At 51.6% G+C, this 13,386-nt stretch overlaps 1 protein-coding gene across 2 annotated transcripts in view; it reads right to left on the bottom strand.

Moving 5' to 3' along the window:
• The window catches only part of FERMT3 (fermitin family member 3), a 27,993-nt gene extending 14,963 nt beyond the window's left edge, over positions 1–13,030 (bottom strand). The window contains exons 1-6 of one of the 2 annotated variants that reach the window (XM_012810732.2): positions 12,964–13,030; positions 12,211–12,387; positions 8,554–8,787; positions 8,254–8,370; positions 7,989–8,157; positions 7,696–7,798 (exon numbers count right to left, since the gene is read on the bottom strand). In XM_012810732.2, coding sequence (XP_012666186.1) covers positions 7,696–7,798; positions 7,989–8,157; positions 8,254–8,370; positions 8,554–8,787; positions 12,211–12,370 — 783 coding nt within the window. In that variant the 5' untranslated portion in view covers positions 12,371–12,387; positions 12,964–13,030. The remainder of the gene's footprint in view (positions 1–7,695; positions 7,799–7,988; positions 8,158–8,253; positions 8,371–8,553; positions 8,788–12,210; positions 12,388–12,963) is intronic. The other variant, XM_023518497.1, reaches the window with a different exon arrangement.
• Between the last annotated feature and the right edge of the window lie 356 nt (positions 13,031–13,386).

Genomic DNA, 13,386 nt, shown 5'->3' with positions numbered 1-13,386 from the left:
AAAAAAAAAAAAAAAAAGCATTTGGCTTGGTCCCCATAGCACAATGGTTATGACACCAGTCACATATACCGAGGGTGGTGGGTTCAAACCCAGCCTGGGCCAGCTAAACAACTGCAACAAAAAATAGCCAGGCATTGTGGTGGATGCCTAGAGTCCCAGCTACGTAGGAGGCTAAGACAAGACAATTGCTTAAGCCCAACAATTTGAGGTTGTTGTGAGCTGTGATGCCATGGCACCCTACCAAGGGTGACATAGACTGTGTCTCCAAAAAAAAAAAAGTTACCAGGCATGAAGTCAGTCATGGTGGCTCACGCCTGTAATCTTAGCATTCTAGGAGGCTAAGGCGGGTGGACTGCCTGAGCTTACAGGTTTGACAACCAACCTGAGCAAGAGCGAGACCCCATCTCTAAAAAAATAGCTAAGTGTTGTGGCAGGCACCTGTAATCCCAGCTACTTGGGAGGCTGAGGCAAGAGGATCGCTCAGCCCAAGAGTTGGAGGTTGCTGGGAACTAAGACACCAGGGCACTCTACTGAGTGTGATCAAGTGAGACTGTCGCAAAAAAAAACCAAAAAAAGTTACCAGGCATGAAAACAGAGAAACACAAGTCATAATGAGGAAATAGTTAATAAAAATAGATTCAGAAATGACACAGATGATAGAATTAGTGGACAAAAACATGAAGAACAGTTATTATTAATACCTATGTGTCTTGTATGTCTAAAAGGTAGAAAAAGCATAAGCATGTTAAGCAGAGACAAGGAAACTATAAAAAGGTCAAAATCAAACTTTTAGGTCTGAGCTGAATGACAGATTAGATCTGGGAGAAGAGAAGATTAGTAAACTTGAAAATATAGTAGCAGCATGGTTGGGCACAGTGGCTTAGTCCTGTGATCCTAGTACTGTGAGATGCCTAGCCTGGAGATTTGCTTGAACCCAGGAATTTAAGACCAGCCTGGGCAACCTAGTGCAACTCTATCTCTAAAAAAAAAAATTTTCCCCAGGCCTGGTGGTTCATGCCCATAGTCCCAGATTCTTTAAGGCAGGAAGATAACTTGAGCCCAGGAGCCCAGGAGTTTGAGTTTGCTGTGAGCTATGATGATGCCATTGCACTCTAACTAGGCAACAGAGTGAGATCCTGCCTCAAGAAAAAAAAAAAAGAAGAAGAAAAGCCTGGGCACAGTGGCTTACACCTATAATCCTAGCACTTCGGAAGGCTAAGGCTGGCGGATTGCTTGAGCTCAGGAGTTCTAGACCAGCATGAGCAAGAGCAAGATCCCGTCTCTAAAAATAGCCAAGTGTTGTGACTGGCATCTGTGGTGACAGGAGCTGCTAGGGAGACTGAGGCAAAAGGACCACTGAGCCCAAGAGTCTGAGATTACTGTGAGGTATGAGACCACAACAGCACTCTACCTGGGGCCACAGAGTGAGACTCTGTCTCAAAAACAAACAAACAAAAAAGACCAGGTGTGGTGGCTCATGCCTGTAATCCTAGCACTCTGGGAGGCTGAAGCAGATGGATTGCTTGAACTCACAAGTTCAAGACCAGCCTGAGCAAGGTTCAAGACTCTGTCTCTAAAAATAGCCGAGCATTGTGGCAAGGTGCCTATAGTTCTAGCTACTTGGGAGGCTGAAGCAAGAGATCACTTAACCCCAAGAGTTTGAGGTTGCTCTGAGCTATGACACCACGGCACTGTACCATGAGTGACAAAGTGAGACTCTGTTTAAAAAAAGAAAGGATGGCGCCTGTGGCTCAGTGAGTAGGGCACCGGCCCCACATACTGAGGATGGTGGGTTCGAGCCCGGCCCCGGCCAAACTGCAACAAAAAATAGCTGGGCATTGTGGCGGGTGCCTGTGGTCCCAGCTACTTGGGAGGCTGAGGCAAGAGAATCACCTAAGCCCAGGAGTTGGAGGTTGCTATGAGCTGTGACACCAGGGCACTCTACCAAGGATGACAAAGTGAGACTCTGTCCCTAAAAAAAAAAAAAAAAAAAAAAGAGGGCAGTGCCTGTGGCACCAGCCCTGGCAAAAGAAAACATAGCTATAGAAACTGTCAAAAATGGAATACATATCATATCAATTATGGAGTAGCTGAAAAAGAAATGCAATACTTAGAAAAGCAAGACTGAATAAAAATGTCCACAGTATTAGTGAGTTGTGGGACAATTTTAAGCAGTCCAATAGTCATGTAATTTGAGTACCAAAGGGGTCAGGGCTAGAAAAAATATACATTTTTTTGTTGTTGTTTGAGACAGAATCTCACTCTGTTGCCTAGGCTGGAGTACCACGGCCCCAACCTAGATACCACAGCATCCTCAAACTCCTGGACTCAAGCAATCCTCCTGCCTCAGCTTCCCAAGTGGCTGGGACTACAGGTATCCACTGTAATGCCTGGCTAATATTAATATTTTTAGTAGAGATGGCATCTTGCTTTTCTCAGGCTGGTATTGAACTCCTGAGCTCAAGTGATCCTCCCGCCTCCCTCGGCTGCCAGAGTGTTAGATGTTAGAATTATAGGCATGAACCACTGACTAGACCTTTGAAAAAATAATGGCCCCTTGGCTTGATGCCTATAGCACAGTGGTTATGGCGCCAGCCACATACACCAAGGCTGGTGGGGGTTCGAACCTAGACTGGGCCAGCTAAACAACAATGACAACTACAACAACAACAACAAAAATAGCCAAGTGTTGTGGCAGGTGCCTGTTGTCCCAGCTACTTGGAAGGCTGAGCCAAGAGAATCACCTAAGCCCAAGAGTTTGAGGTTGCTATGAGCTGTGACACCACAGCACTCTATCAAGGGCAACATAGTGAGATTCTGACTCAAAAAAAAAAAAAAAGAAAAGAAAAGTATAAATACAGCCAGAAAAAAAAAAAAAACATTTTATAAGCAGATGAACAACGAATGACAGCAGACCTGTCATTGAAAGCAGTATAAGCCAAAAGCCTACAAAACAACATCTTTAAAGTACTGAAAGAAAAAAACGTCAACCAAGTATTCTCTAGCCTATAAAAATATCTTTCAAAGTCAAAGGCCATAGAAAAATTATATAGACATACAAAAGCTGAAAGAATTTATCACCAGGACGGTGCCTGTGGCTCAAAGGAGTAGGGCGCCGGCCCCATATGCCAGAGGTGGTAGGTTCAAACCTAGCCCCAGCCAAAAAATTTTAAAAAAGAAAAGTAGTTAAACCAAACATTGTGGTTCATGCCCGTAATCTCAGCACTTTGGGAGGCCAAAGTGGGAGGACTGCTTAAGGCTAGGAATTCGAGACCATCTTGAGCAATGTAACAAGAACTGTCTCTACAAAAACACAAAAATTAACTGGGTGTGGTGGTGCACATCTGTAGTCCCAGCCTGTCGGGAGGCTAAGGCAGGAGGATCACTTGAGCTCAGGAGTTTGAGGTTGCAGTCAGCTATATGATAATGTCACTGTACTCTAGCCCAGGCAATAAAGGGAGACCCTGTCTCAAAACAAATAAACAAACACACAATAAATGGTAATTGGCTGTTGTAACTGTTCTGTATATTGACTACATCAGTGTCAATATAGTGGTTGTGAAGTTACTATTGGGGAGATCTGGGGTTAAGATTATCTGGGTATCTAGGAGCTCTGTATATTGCTTCTTCCAACTGTCTATGAATCTGCCTTGTCTCAAAATAAAAAGTTTAATAAAAAATAATTGATTAGTTAAAGTAAAAATTTAATGATAATGATGACTCAACATGTACATGTATATTCATAGAAACGTTATATATAATAGCCAAAAATGAGGGGAAACCCAAATGTCTATCAACTGACAGATGGATAAATAGAATGTGCCATAGCCATACTATGGAATATCACTCAGCAATAAAAAGAAATGAAGCATGTATACGTGCCTGAACATGAGGGAAACTTGAAAATACTGTGCTGAAGGCCAGGCCTGGTGGATTACATCTATAATCCAAGCACTCTGGGAGGCCAAGGCAGGTGGATCTCCTGAGCTCAGGAATTTAAGACTAGCTAGAGCAAGGGCCAGACCCCATCTCTACTAAAAATAGAAAAAAAAAAAAATTATCTGGGCTTCATGGTGGGCACGGAAGTCTCAGGTACTCAGAGGCTGACTCAAGAGGATCACTTGGGCCCAAGAGTTTGAGGTTGTTGTGAGCTATGACACCACAGCACTCCACCCAGGGTCACAGAGTAAGACTCTGTCAAGGAAAGGAAAGGAGGGGAGTGGAGAGGGGAGGGGATGGGAGGGGAGGAGAGGGAGAAGGAAGGAAAGAAGGAAGGAAAAGAAAGAAAGAAATAAACGAAATAAATGAAAGAAAAAAAAGGCGGGGTGGCTCAAGCCTATAATCCTAGCACTTCTGTGAGGCCTAGGCAAGCCTGGGCAAGAGTGAGACCCCATCTCTAAAAATAGCCAGATGTTGTAGTGGGTACCTATAATCCCAGCTAGTTGGGAAGCTGAGGCAAGAGAATTGTTTGAACCCAGGAGTTTGAGGTTGCTGTGAGCTATGATGGTACAGCACTCTACGGGGACAACAAAGCAAGACTGTCTCAAAAAATAAAGAAAAAAGGAAAGAAAGCCATCTGTTGGCTCGGCGCCTGTGGCTCAAGCGGCTAAGGTGCCAGCCACATACACCTAAGGTGGCGGGTTCGAATCCGCAGCCCGGGCCCGCCAAACAACAATGATGGCTGCAACCAAAAAATGCCCAGGCGTTGTGGCGGGCGCCTGTGGTCCCAGCTACTTGGGAGGCTGAGACAGGAGACTCGCTTGAGCCCAGGAGTTGGAGGTTGCTGTGAGCTGTGATGCCATGGCACTCTACCCAGGGGGACAGCTTGAGGCTCTGTCAAGCAAAAAAAAAGAAAGCCATCTGTTTTAGGACAGTTTATACGATGAAGTGTCTAGAATCGGCAAATCCTGAGACACGGAAAGTAGATGAGTAACTGCCAGGGGCTGAGGGGTTGAGGGTAAATGGCAGTGATTTCTAATGAGTATGAGGTTTCTTTTAGGGTGACGAAAACATCGTAAAGTGTTGTGGTTGATAGTTGCCCAATTCTGGGACTATACTGAAAACTGCTGAGTTGTGCACTTTAAATGGGTGGATTGTATGGTATGTGAGTGATTTCACAGTAAAGCTGTCATAGTAATAATAGCAGCAACAATGATGCAGAAAATATATTGTGGGTTTGACACACTTAGAAGTAAACATTACAGAGACCAGAGAGGGGACAGGGAAGTATCTTCTTGTGACATCCTTAGACTGCAGAAGCCCTCAAATGTAACTTGATGGCAATTTGCATGTGTACTATAAACCCTAAAGCAACCACTAAAAATGAAAGTAAAGTAGACCTAATAAGATAATGTAAAGGAGATAAAATGGAATCACAAAAAGTACTCAATCCGAAGAAAGGTGGGAAGAGAGGCAGAGGGAACAAAGTCCCCAGGAGGGGAAGTGACACAGGACGTGAAGGAGCAGATGGTGTAGGAGGAAGTGAGTCTGAGCTGGGACAGGGAGGTGACCTGGGGGGAAGCAGGCCAGGCCTGTGAGCCATGGATGGTAGGGCCACAGGGTCCCTTTTTTTTTTTTGAGACAGAGTCTCACTATATCGCCCTCGGCAGAGTGCCAGGTCGTCACAGTTCACAGCAATCTCAAACTCTTGGGCTTAAGAGATTCTCTTGGATCAGCCTCCTGAGTAGCTGGGACTACAGGTGCTCTCCATGACACCTGCCTAGTTTTTGGTTACAGTTGTTTAGTTGTTTTGGTCATTGTTGCTTAGCAGACCCGGGCCAGGCTTGAACCTGCCAGCTTGGGTGTGTGTGGCTGGCGCCCTACCCACTGAGCTACGGGTGCCAAGCCAGGGGCCCCTTTTTAATGTCCATTCCAAGGCTGGGGAGGCCAAGGGGAGAGAGGTCCAGGAGGAGAAGGCTGCAGAGACAGACCCACTATAGAATGTTCTGTGGCTTGGACCAGGACAAATGAAGACACAAAGAAAATGGATGATTTGAGATTTTTGTTCAAGGGAGGATTAACTGGGCATGATGAGGGACAGGTGGGAGGGAAAGTCCATGGTCCCAAATGGTTTTACTTAAGGGCCTTTGCATTGAATCCCTGAATGGCAAGAGGATCCCCTGGGCAGGCTGGGCCATCAAGAATCTGATTCAGGTAAGAGAAGTTTGGGGTGTAGCCCCCACCACACTTCTAAGTCAAGGCCCCTGAGTGCAGAGCTTAGGGGAGAGATACCTGCACTGTAGCAGACACACTGGGACATATAAAGAGATTGCAGGCTTAGCGCCTGTAGCTCCATGGTTAGAGTGCCGGCCACATGCACCAGACATTAGGCTGGTGGGTTCGAACCCGGCCCAGCCTGCTAAACATCAATGACAACCACAACAAAAAAATAGCTGGGCATTATAGCAGGCACCTGTCATCCCAGCTACTTGGGAGACTGAGGCAAGAGAATCTCTTAAGCCCAAGAGTTTGAGGTTGCTGTGAGCTATGATGCCACGACACTCTACCGAGGGTAACATACTGAAACTCAAAAAAAAAAAAGAGATTGCAGAGGGTATTGAAGTCTAGGAGAATGGAGATTACTGGAAGAAAGGGCAGAGACAGGAGGAGGGCTGAGTGGAGGTAAGGAGCTGGGGTGGAGCAGTTTAGCTTGGGGAGAGGGGATACCTGAGAGAGAGTAGAGATAGCAGAGCCTGAGGGCTGTGAGGAGAAGCTATTTCCAGAGGGAGGGCAGTCGGCTGTGTTTGTGCCATAAGTAGGTGGGAAGGGACTGCACGACAGTCACCTCAGCAGGTGCACTTCTATGTGGGACCAGAATAGATGTAGCTGGGGGCAAGAAGGAACCAAGGGGCACCCACAGAAAGCTTGCAAACAGGAGGCAGAATTCTGGGGAGCAAGTGTTTTGTAGACAACTGCCCAGTTTTGCAGTGAGGGGGTAGAGAGGTAGAGAGAGCTCCTGGGCAGTTTTGGAGATGGATGCAAGGGAACACACCAGTAGCCATCAAGAATGTGGGCAGGGGCTCGGCGCCTGTGGCTCAATCGGCTAAGGCACCAGCCACATACACCTAAGGTGGCAGGTTCGAATCCAGCCCAGAGGCGCGCCAAACAACAATGACAGCTGCAACCAAAAAATAGCTGGGCGTTGTGGCGGGCACCTGTGGTCCCAGCTACTTGGGAGGCTGAGGCAGGAGACTCGCTTGAGCCCAGGAGTTGGAGGTTGCTGTGAGCTGTAATGCCACAGCACTCTACCCAGGGGGACAGCTTGAGGCTCTGTCTCAAAAAAAAAAAAAAAATGTGGGCAGGGAGGGAGAGTGTACAGGACAGACTGGGGCAGGCCTGCAAAGACTCCTTCTCTCCCAGTCCCTGAAGTCCGAGTGCTGCTTCCTCTGGGAAGTCTTCCCTGAGTTTGCAGGCTGGTGTCTCTCCCACTCAAGCCCCATACTTCCCAAGGGGACCCACTGCTGTCTCCACCAGTCTGTGGTCATTTGCTCCCTTACAGTTCCTTGAGAAATAGGCCCTGAGACTTTTGTCTCTTGTCTGCCAAGCACTGTGTGCAGTCAGTAAACAGAGGCATGGGCGGGCAAATGTGCAGATGGACAGACCCCTACAAGTCACTCATCCCAGAGCCCAGACCTCTGACCCAGGTGCCATGTCTCACAGACCTCACACCCCCATTTCTCCCTGACCGCGGCCCACCTTGGGATCCAAGTCGAAGAAGCTGTAGTACTTGAAGCGCAGCCAGAGCACATCCCCGGCCCTGACGCCCTGCTGCATGAGGCACCGGGAGGAGTCCAGCCACCTGGGCCACAGCAGAGGTGGGAGTCAGGGCTCTGCTGTGGACAGGGGGCTAGGGTAGGGGGCTGCACAGGGGTGGGGTAACACATGCATGGGTAAGGCCTGGAGGCAGGTAGTGTGGATTTCGGGGAATGCAAGGACACAGGGTGGGGTGGGCCCTGGGTGTGAAGCCCAGATGCAGGGTTGCCGCACACCTGCTGTGGAGCTGGGTCTTGTCCACCAGGGAGCTGGGCCGGGGCAAGTGCTGGAGCAGGAGGGGGTCGGGCGGCGGCTGGGGCCGGCTCAGCATGTGGTAGCAGGCCTCAGTCTGTGCACTGTCTGAGAAGTGAGCTGGCATCCCCCGGAACAGCATAGGTGCCACGCCTGGAGTGCAGGGTGGGAGTCACCAGGCCCATCCCCAGGCCTGGGCCTAACTGGCCCAGCCCTGCCCAGGCCCCACCTGCCCCAGCCTGTGCTCACCCCCAGCCAGGACCACCTGGGTCAAGTCATACACCTCTTCCTCCTGCTCTTTCTCCTTCTTCTTCTTCTTCTTCTCCGGAGCCCGGAGTAGGGACAGCTCCTCAGGATGCCGGATGCCTGAGAAGAGCAGGGGTCTCAGCAAGGCTGGGGGTCAAGGTCCTGCCTGGGGTCTCCCCCATCCCAGAGGGTGGTAACAAGACACCAAGGACCATGTGGCAATGGCCAGGCCTGGGTAGGGCGGGGACCTGCCCCCTTGCAGCAGCCTTTTGGCCAGTGGAGGGGACCAGCCAGGCAACTCACTGAGGAGGCGGCAGATGGCGGCCACAGCCTGGAAGAGGGGCTGGGAGAAGCTGGCCCGGAGGCGCAGGGCACGGCGATTGGGCAGCCGCAGGATCACAGGCCGGTGCTGGGGTCCAAAGAAGAGTCGGGCATCAGCCAGGATGCCATACTTGTCCAGCGTCCAGTGGGTCTGCAGCAGCCATTGCCTTTTCTGTTCCCACCAGATGGCATGGTCTGACCAGTCCTGCTTCCGATCTGTGGGGCAGACGGTGCACATCGGCCATGGAGAGTCCTGCCCAGCCTTCCTCCTGCTGCCCCCAACCCTGACCACAAGCCCAGGGTCAGGAACCTGTGCTGGCCGCTCCCTCCCCTGCCCAAGTCCCCAAGGTGACCGCAGAATGGCTTTTCTGGGCTGGACATCACTCATCCTTCTGGGCTCAGCAGCTACATCACTTCTCAGGGAAGTCCCCCAACCCAGAACCTGGGTGTCCCAATCTCAGTGCCCCACCTCCTGCTCTCTAGCAGTTAGTGCCTCCTCTGTCCTTCTGAGTTTTTAGTTTAATGGCCTCATTCTTGCACTCCCAGAAGCTCCAGGAGGCAGAGACCATGTCTGTCTTTCTATTGTATGTCCTCAGGGACTGGCACTGTGCCTGACACGCAGCAGTAGGTACTCTCTCAATATTTGTTTATCACTAGCTGTGTGATCTTAAGCAAGGCACTTACCCTCTCTGGGCCTCAGTTTTCCTTTTCTCAGTGTAGGATGTAATAACTATTTTGCCCCCGTGGACACAGAACACTGTCTGCTACAAGGTAGTGCAGAGCATTTGTGGCTCTGCTCACCCATAATCCATGAGCAAGCAGTTAGAAACATATGTTCCTCATCAGCCAGCTAGGAATTGGGGACACAGAAGAGGAAGACACAAAGGCTCCTCCTGGGCTCTCTTCAGCAGCATGCACTGGTGGGAGATGAGCACTACAAAGGGTGACTGATGGCCCTGCAGGTGCCTGGCCTCAGAGTGTACAAAGCCCTTATTTTATTTTTTGAGACAGAGTCAAGCTGTTGCCCTGGGTAGAGTGCCGTGGCATCTCAGCTCATAGCAACCTCCAACTCTTCGGCTTAAGTGATCCTCTTGCCTCAGTTTTTTTCCTATTTTTTTTTTTAGTAGAGATGTGGTCTCACTTTTTGCTCAGGCTTATCTTGAACTCGTGAACCAAAGCTATCTACTTGCCTTGGCCTCCCAGAAGGCTAGGATTACAGACGTGAGCCACCTCACCCGGCCTTACAAAGCCCTTATTACTTGAGTCTTCCCAGCCTTTCTGGAGAAGTGTCTGATTCCTGTTCCCAACTCCCACTCGTGTCCCCCTAGTGTCACCAGTGCCCCCAAAGCCTCCCCCGCCTTCCTTCTCTTCTGACCTCCCCTCTTGGTACCCTCACTCTGTCCTTGGCTCTGTGGTGCCCACTTCCCCTTCGTCTCTAGACTCTTTGCTCTTTTTCGTTTGTCCTCCTTGACCCCCTTTCCTGACCTGCCCCTCACCTGTCCTTTCTGAGGTTTGGCATGGGACCCTCTTCTCTCTCCTTGGCCATGCCCTCTCCGTGGGGTCTCCCTGTTCTGCAGCTTCAGTTACTGTCTTCTGCCAACCCCCACATGTGGCCCTCTGATCCAGGCCAGCAACCCACATGCCTCTGGCTGAGGCATGTCCACTGGCTTCTGCCTTCCAGAAACTTCTGCTCACCCAGCCATGTGCTGTGCCCAGCACAGGGACCAAAAATTTGGTGATGCCTAATCCCAGCTTTGAGGTGCTCAGCTTAAACTGGCTTTGCACAGAGCCACCACCTTGCCCCTCTCCAGCTCCTCCATGTCACAGGGCTGGGTGACAAGGACTCTCCACCACGAGCCTGAACATCATCATCCCTTTCTCTTTAGCCTCTGCCTCCAAGACCTACCCTCCTTCCCATCCTCTCTGCCTGACCTTTTTTTTTTTTTTTTTTTGACAGAGCCTCAAGCTGTCCCCCTGGGTAGAGTTCTGTGGCATCACAGCTCACAGCAATCTCCAACTCCTGGGCTCAAGCAAGCAAGTCTCCTGCATCAGCCTCCCAAGTAGCTGGGACCACAGGTGCCCATCACAATGCCCGGCTATTTTTGGTTGTAGCCGTCATTGTTGTTTGGCGGGCCCCGGCTGGATTCGAACCCGCCACCTTAGGTGTACATGGCTGGCACCTTAGCCACTTGAACCACAGGGGCCAAGCCCTCCCTGCCGGACCTTAGGACCCCCACCATCTCTCCAGGAGGCCTCTACAGCCTCTGCAGGGTCTTCTCCCTGCACCTTCCCCACATGGGAGCCTCAGCATGACAGCCTCCTGCCAAAGACCCTTTGGTGGCTACTCTCCACCCACAAAGGTGACATCTAAACCCCTTCACGGGTGTGTGGAGCTGGCCAGGGGGCCACCAAGCTTCATTTTTTGCTACCCTCCAGGCATCCCCCCAGCCAAGAGGCCCTAGTTTACAGTACCCCAATGCCCCACTCTCCTGTGGCCACCTCTCAGGACTCATGTTAAATGTCTTCTAGGAAATCTCCCAGTCCTGGGCTGGAGGCAGCCCCATCCTTGGCTCTAGACCCCAGAACGGCTCTTCTGGGCAGCTTGCCCCCCAAGGCTGGCAAGGGGCCGGCTTAACTAAGCGCCTAGATGTCTGACTCCCTTAGGAGTAGAAGCGGGAGGGGAGGCCAAGGAACCAAAGGGACTTGCTGTGGATGGAGGCGGAGGGAATCTCTTGCTGTGGGGGCCCAGCAGGAGCTGGAGCAGCAGGTTTGCCTGTCTGACTCCACGTCACAGCCTCTTGCATCCTCCACATGCATGTCCGGGGGCCCTCATGTCTTCATCCCCCTCTCAGGCTCAGCCTGATACCCAGTCTCCTGAGGGTCCCCCCCCCCATTCCCCACTTCTGCTTTCACAGCCTCTTTGGCCTCTGGAAGTTTCCTTCACTGCCTCAGCCTGGTGGCTGGGCCCCATCTTGTCCACAGACTGGCCTTCCCCCAGGGCTGCACGTGGAGGGTTGGCTGGGTCTGAGGAAGCCTCCCCACCCCACCCCAGGCAGCCTAGACTCAGGCTGGGTTTTTATGGGCTTGCCTTCTGGCTCTGGCTATCAGAGTCTTCCTGCTGCACTCCCAGGAAGGGGCAGTCCACACCCTGGCAGGGGAGGATGATGAGAAGCCCCCATGTCACTGGCCCTGCAACTCCCCATGACTGATACCACAGGCTGCCCTGCTGTAACTTCCTGTGGGGGCAGGGCCTTCCACCCAGGCTGGGCCTGTCACCAGCCTGCCTGAGAGCTTCCTCTGGAGGGAGAAGGTCACCAAAAGCCCCTGAACACCCCTCAGACGTCAGGAACATGACTTCTGCCTTGCTCAGCCCAGCCAAGGCCACCCCTTCTGCCCCTAAAAGGGGATGAACAGGGGACTGTGGCCCCGTCTCATCCTCAGGGACTCAGCAGAATCAGCTGGAGTGGGAGGAAGGGAGGGAAGATGGTGGGTGGGAGGGGAAGTTGGGGAAATGTCTTTTTTGGAACCAAATGATTAATCTGGTGCCTTAGTCACTGTGACACCATTATCAAGAGCTGAGCAGAAGGGATGGCCCGGAAGTGCCTAGAGTTTGGCAGTTGGGGGCAGTGGGGAACTCACTGATGTCTTCCACAATCTTCAGGAGCACCCCACCAATGTGTGACTCCCCAGTGACCCGGAGGGTAACCGACTCGGCCTCAGGATCCTCCTCTCCTACAAACACACGCAGCTCCCAGGATGAGTCAATGTAGTCTCCAGAGGCCGTCTTCATCCCCGCCATGGCTGTGGCTGCTTCTACTGTGAGGGTGGAAGGAGGCAAGGTGGCAAGGTGCTGGGGTCTGGGGGCTTCCTGTTTGAGCAGAGGGAGCCAGTGCCCTGCACAGCTGGGAGTGCAGGGAGCAAGCCCACAGGTCAGAATGGCTGTGGCACCAGCACGTCATGGGACACTGAGTTGTCTCAGGCCAACCTCAGGCCCTCTTGCCATCACGGGGTTGAGCTTAAAGTACACTCAGAGACCACGTTGTCAAATCTACACCCATCCTATAGACAGGAGACTGAGGCCCAGAGACAAGGTGCTCTCTCAAGATCACCTTGTTTGTTGCTAGAGCTGGCACAACCCCAGGGCAGCTTTCCCAGCCCACAGCTCATCTCCAGACCTACATGGGCAGCTACCCACCCTGGCAATGGCTATGAACCCAGGGCAGAAAGTAGTTCCAACCCTGGTTCATGGCTCAGACCAAACATCCCAAATCAGCCAAAGTCTCTCTGGGGTGGGTTAAAGTTCAGATTGCCATATGGAGAGGCATTGGGCAGAGGCTGCAGGAGGGTAGTGGGGGAGGGTTCCTGTGTCTTCAGCCGCTGGCCACGGCTTACCTGGACAGCAAAGGGTCAGAGTCGGGCTACCTGCAGCGCTGGGTGCTTCCAGCCCTCTGCTTTCTCTTTGGAGCTTCCTTCAGAGGGCAGCCTAGGCCTCGCCTTATCATGAGCAGGGAGGGCTTGGCCCCTCCCTAGGGCGGGCTGGTGTTGGGTGCAGGAAGCTCACTACCAGCCCACAGAGTGTTCCAGTGGGGCCTCTGCCTTTGTCACCACAGAGCACAGGAAGCGAAGGACAGTGGGGCTCATGGACCCAAGACCACAAAAACAGTATCCCCTTTTTTGGGGGAAGCTCAGTTCAAACTAGAGAAGCCCCCAATTAAGAGTTCAGGACTGGTTCTGCCTATGTAGAAAACATCTCCCATTGCTAGCCTTTCATGAGGTGGGGACTTGGGGTTACAGAACATCACTGGGGTGCCAGAG

Source organism: Otolemur garnettii, unplaced genomic scaffold (assembly GCF_000181295.1).
Source record: "Otolemur garnettii isolate 467f Iridium unplaced genomic scaffold, OtoGar3 scaffold00140, whole genome shotgun sequence".
NCBI lineage: Eukaryota > Metazoa > Chordata > Mammalia > Primates > Galagidae > Otolemur > Otolemur garnettii.
The sequence above is the reverse complement of the archived record's forward strand: the minus strand, read 5'-3'. Positions and strand labels throughout refer to the sequence as shown.